The sequence below is a fragment of the Sinocyclocheilus grahami genome, unplaced genomic scaffold, assembly GCF_001515645.1.
Source record: "Sinocyclocheilus grahami isolate Dianchi unplaced genomic scaffold, SAMN03320097.WGS_v1.1 scaffold830.1, whole genome shotgun sequence".
NCBI classification, from domain to species: Eukaryota; Metazoa; Chordata; class Actinopteri; order Cypriniformes; family Cyprinidae; genus Sinocyclocheilus; species Sinocyclocheilus grahami.
Window position 1 is genome coordinate 79,911 of NW_015506009.1, and position 3,003 is coordinate 82,913.

Sequence of the window (3,003 nt, forward strand, 5' to 3'; positions counted from 1 at the left end):
CACACTCTCACTCGCACACTCTCACTCGCACGCTCACTCGCACGCGCTCACTCGCACGCGCTCACTCGCACACTCGCACTCGCACACTCTCACTCGCGCACTCTCACTCGCACTCGCACACGCTCACTCGCACACTCTCACTCTCTCACACACACTCTCTCACTCGCTCGCACACTCTCACTCACACTCACTCTCACACACTCACTCTCACTCACTCGCTCACTCTCACTCGCACACACACTCGCACACTCACTCACACTCACTCTCACACACTCTCACTCACTCACTCGCATATCACTCTCTCACACACACACTCGCTCACTCTCACTCGCGCACACACTCGCACGCGCTCACTCGCACACGCTCACTCGCGCACACTCACTCTCTCACACACACACTCGCTCACTCTCACTCGCACACACACTCGCACGCACTCACGCACACTCTCACATACAAACACACTCTCTCACTCACACACACTCACACGTATTCATGCTGGTGTTCTCCGGTCTGTGCACTCAGCGACCTCAGACGAGGAGATGGTCATGTGGGTGAAGGGTTTGACCTGGCTGGTGTCTGATACGCTACGCTCCCCCACACCCCTGCAGATTGAAAGGTGACCTTTGACCTCTACATGCACCCCTCCCTGCAGATATTGATTGATGAAAACCATTAAGCTCTGAGTTCACATATGTCATGTGTAAAAGTGCCTGAAATCAGCTCGGCCCGTACAATCGCAGATGTGAACGTTAAAGTAACCTGTATGTTCTTTGTTCTTTTGCTGAACTCAGATGGCTGAGAAAACAGTTTTACGCAGTGGATCGCAGCAGGGAAGACCGGTATGTTTCATATCAGTGTAACCGTACACACAGCTCCTGGAAATAACAAGCTCTATAGAGATACAGTAGATACTGAGCCGTTTTCCTGCCGCAGCGGTTATTTTAATCTCATCTTTCTTGCGAGATGTCTGTGTTAAGGTGTATGTTTTAAGGGTAGAAATGGCTGACTCAGAGGTACCAGGCGTTATCAGGCCAAACACACACACACACACTCGCACACAAACACACACACTCCTGTTGGGTAAATAGAGCACAGAGACGGCACATCCTGCAGCAGGAAACAAAGCTCGGAACTCCTACACACACATGCTGAAGGTAAATACAGTGAGAGCGGCTGAAAGACACATGAGCTTTGTGTGAGGTGTTGTATTCAGATGAAATGGTGGTCATGTGGAGGCACATGACAATTTTGACAAATGACAAATCATGACAAATCTTGTCAGAACACATGTGACTAAATCAAATAAGTGACGTACACAGTAGAAATTAATGATCTTTTCCATTCTCGATGGAAAGTTGCCTCTTCACCTGTACGTACTGACAATGTCTCTCTCTCTGTGTGTGTGTGTGTGTGTGTGTGTGTGTGTGTGTGTGTATAAATAAAGTTTGGGACCAGTAAGATAGTTTTATAAAGCGGTCTCTTCTGCTCATCAAGGCTGCATTTATTTGATCAAAATGCAGAAAAAAACTGTAATATTGTGACTTTTTTTTGCCATTTTAAAATAACTGTTTTCTGTTTTAATATACTTTTTAAACTGTAATTTATTTCTGTGATGTAAAGCTGTATTTTCAGCATCATTACTCCAGCCTTCAGTGTCACATGATCTTCAGAAATCATTCTGATATGCTGATTTACTGCTCAAGAAACATTTCTGATTATTATCAACAGTTGAGCTGCTTCATATATTTGTTGAAACATGACACATTTAAGGATTTTTGATGAAGAGAAACTTCAAAAGAATGACGTTTATTAGAAGAGCACATTTTTTTGAAACTGTGTGAAAGTCTTCACTGTGACTTTTATCAATTTAATGCATCCTCACTGAATAAAAGTGTTAATTGCTTAAATCTGGCTGAGCCCAAACCTTTGAACAGTAAACAACAGCAATTTATTATTATCTTAAAAAACACATGAGAGGAATCAGCCGGACTGACGAAAGCGCTAACAGTGCTGAACTTCCTCATAAACCTGACACTGACGTCACCGTGTGATTTATAACCACGTTCCAAAACACTTTGTGTTCTTCTGCAGAATTTCCTGTAAGGATCTGAAAAGTATGCTGTGCCAGGTCAACTACAGAGTTCCCAATATGAAGTTCTTACGAGAGAAACTTCCGGTAACAAACCCACTGCTGCATGCACTGTTTCTCACATTACTGAAGTGTTAATAGTTTATTGCATAATGTTTGTTTATTATACTTTGTAGTTATTTTGTCTGTGAATTTGTTCATCTGTATTAACACGACATTTGTAATTACTGGAAAAGTGCAGCATGTTTCTTTAAGTTTTTAAATGTATTAATCATATAATATCTTGGTTAGGATGGAGAGCTGAGGAATGGAGATGTATCATATAGTCATTTTGCGCAGTTGTACCGCAGCCTGATGTTTGACGCACAGAAATCAGTAAGTCACACGTTTATTTGTGTTTGTGTTAGTTATATGTAGGTGGAGCGGGGCAAGAGGTGAAGCCCTCCTCAGAGCCACTTAAACCCCATCAGTCGTCCCCGTTTGCCCCGCTTCTCAAATGGCCTTCACGTCAATACTTGGCCTTTTAAAAAGCTGCAAGATCCATGGGCTAAAAGCCATTAGGCCACACTGAAGCACACAGAGACACACACACACACACACACACACACACACACACATACACAGACAGACAGACAGACGGCACTGATGACCCCCTGCACTTAAACTTGTGTGTGTGTGTGTGTGTGTGTAGAGTGTGTGTGTGTAGAGTGTGTGTGTGTAGAGTGTGTGTGTGTAGAGTGTGTGTGTGTAGAGTGTGTGTGTGTAGAGTGTGTGTGTGTAGAGTGTGTGTGTGTAGAGTGTGTGTGTGTAGAGTGTGTGTGTGTAGAGTGTGTGTGTGTAGAGTGTGTGTGTGTAGAGTGTGTGTGTGTAGAGTGTGTGTGTGTAGAGTGTGTGTGTGTAGAGTGTGTGTGTGT

The 3,003-nt window shown here is 43.9% G+C and overlaps 1 protein-coding gene across 1 annotated transcript in view; it reads left to right on the top strand.

Annotated features, from left to right (window-relative positions):
- Positions 1-3,003, top strand: part of LOC107562619 (1-phosphatidylinositol 4,5-bisphosphate phosphodiesterase gamma-1-like) — a 60,301-nt gene that overhangs the window by 26,263 nt on the left and 31,035 nt on the right. Inside the window, exons 4-7 of the mRNA XM_016247283.1 lie at positions 523-616; positions 792-839; positions 2,092-2,176; positions 2,381-2,464. Coding sequence (XP_016102769.1) covers positions 523-616; positions 792-839; positions 2,092-2,176; positions 2,381-2,464 — 311 coding nt within the window. The remainder of the gene's footprint in view (positions 1-522; positions 617-791; positions 840-2,091; positions 2,177-2,380; positions 2,465-3,003) is intronic.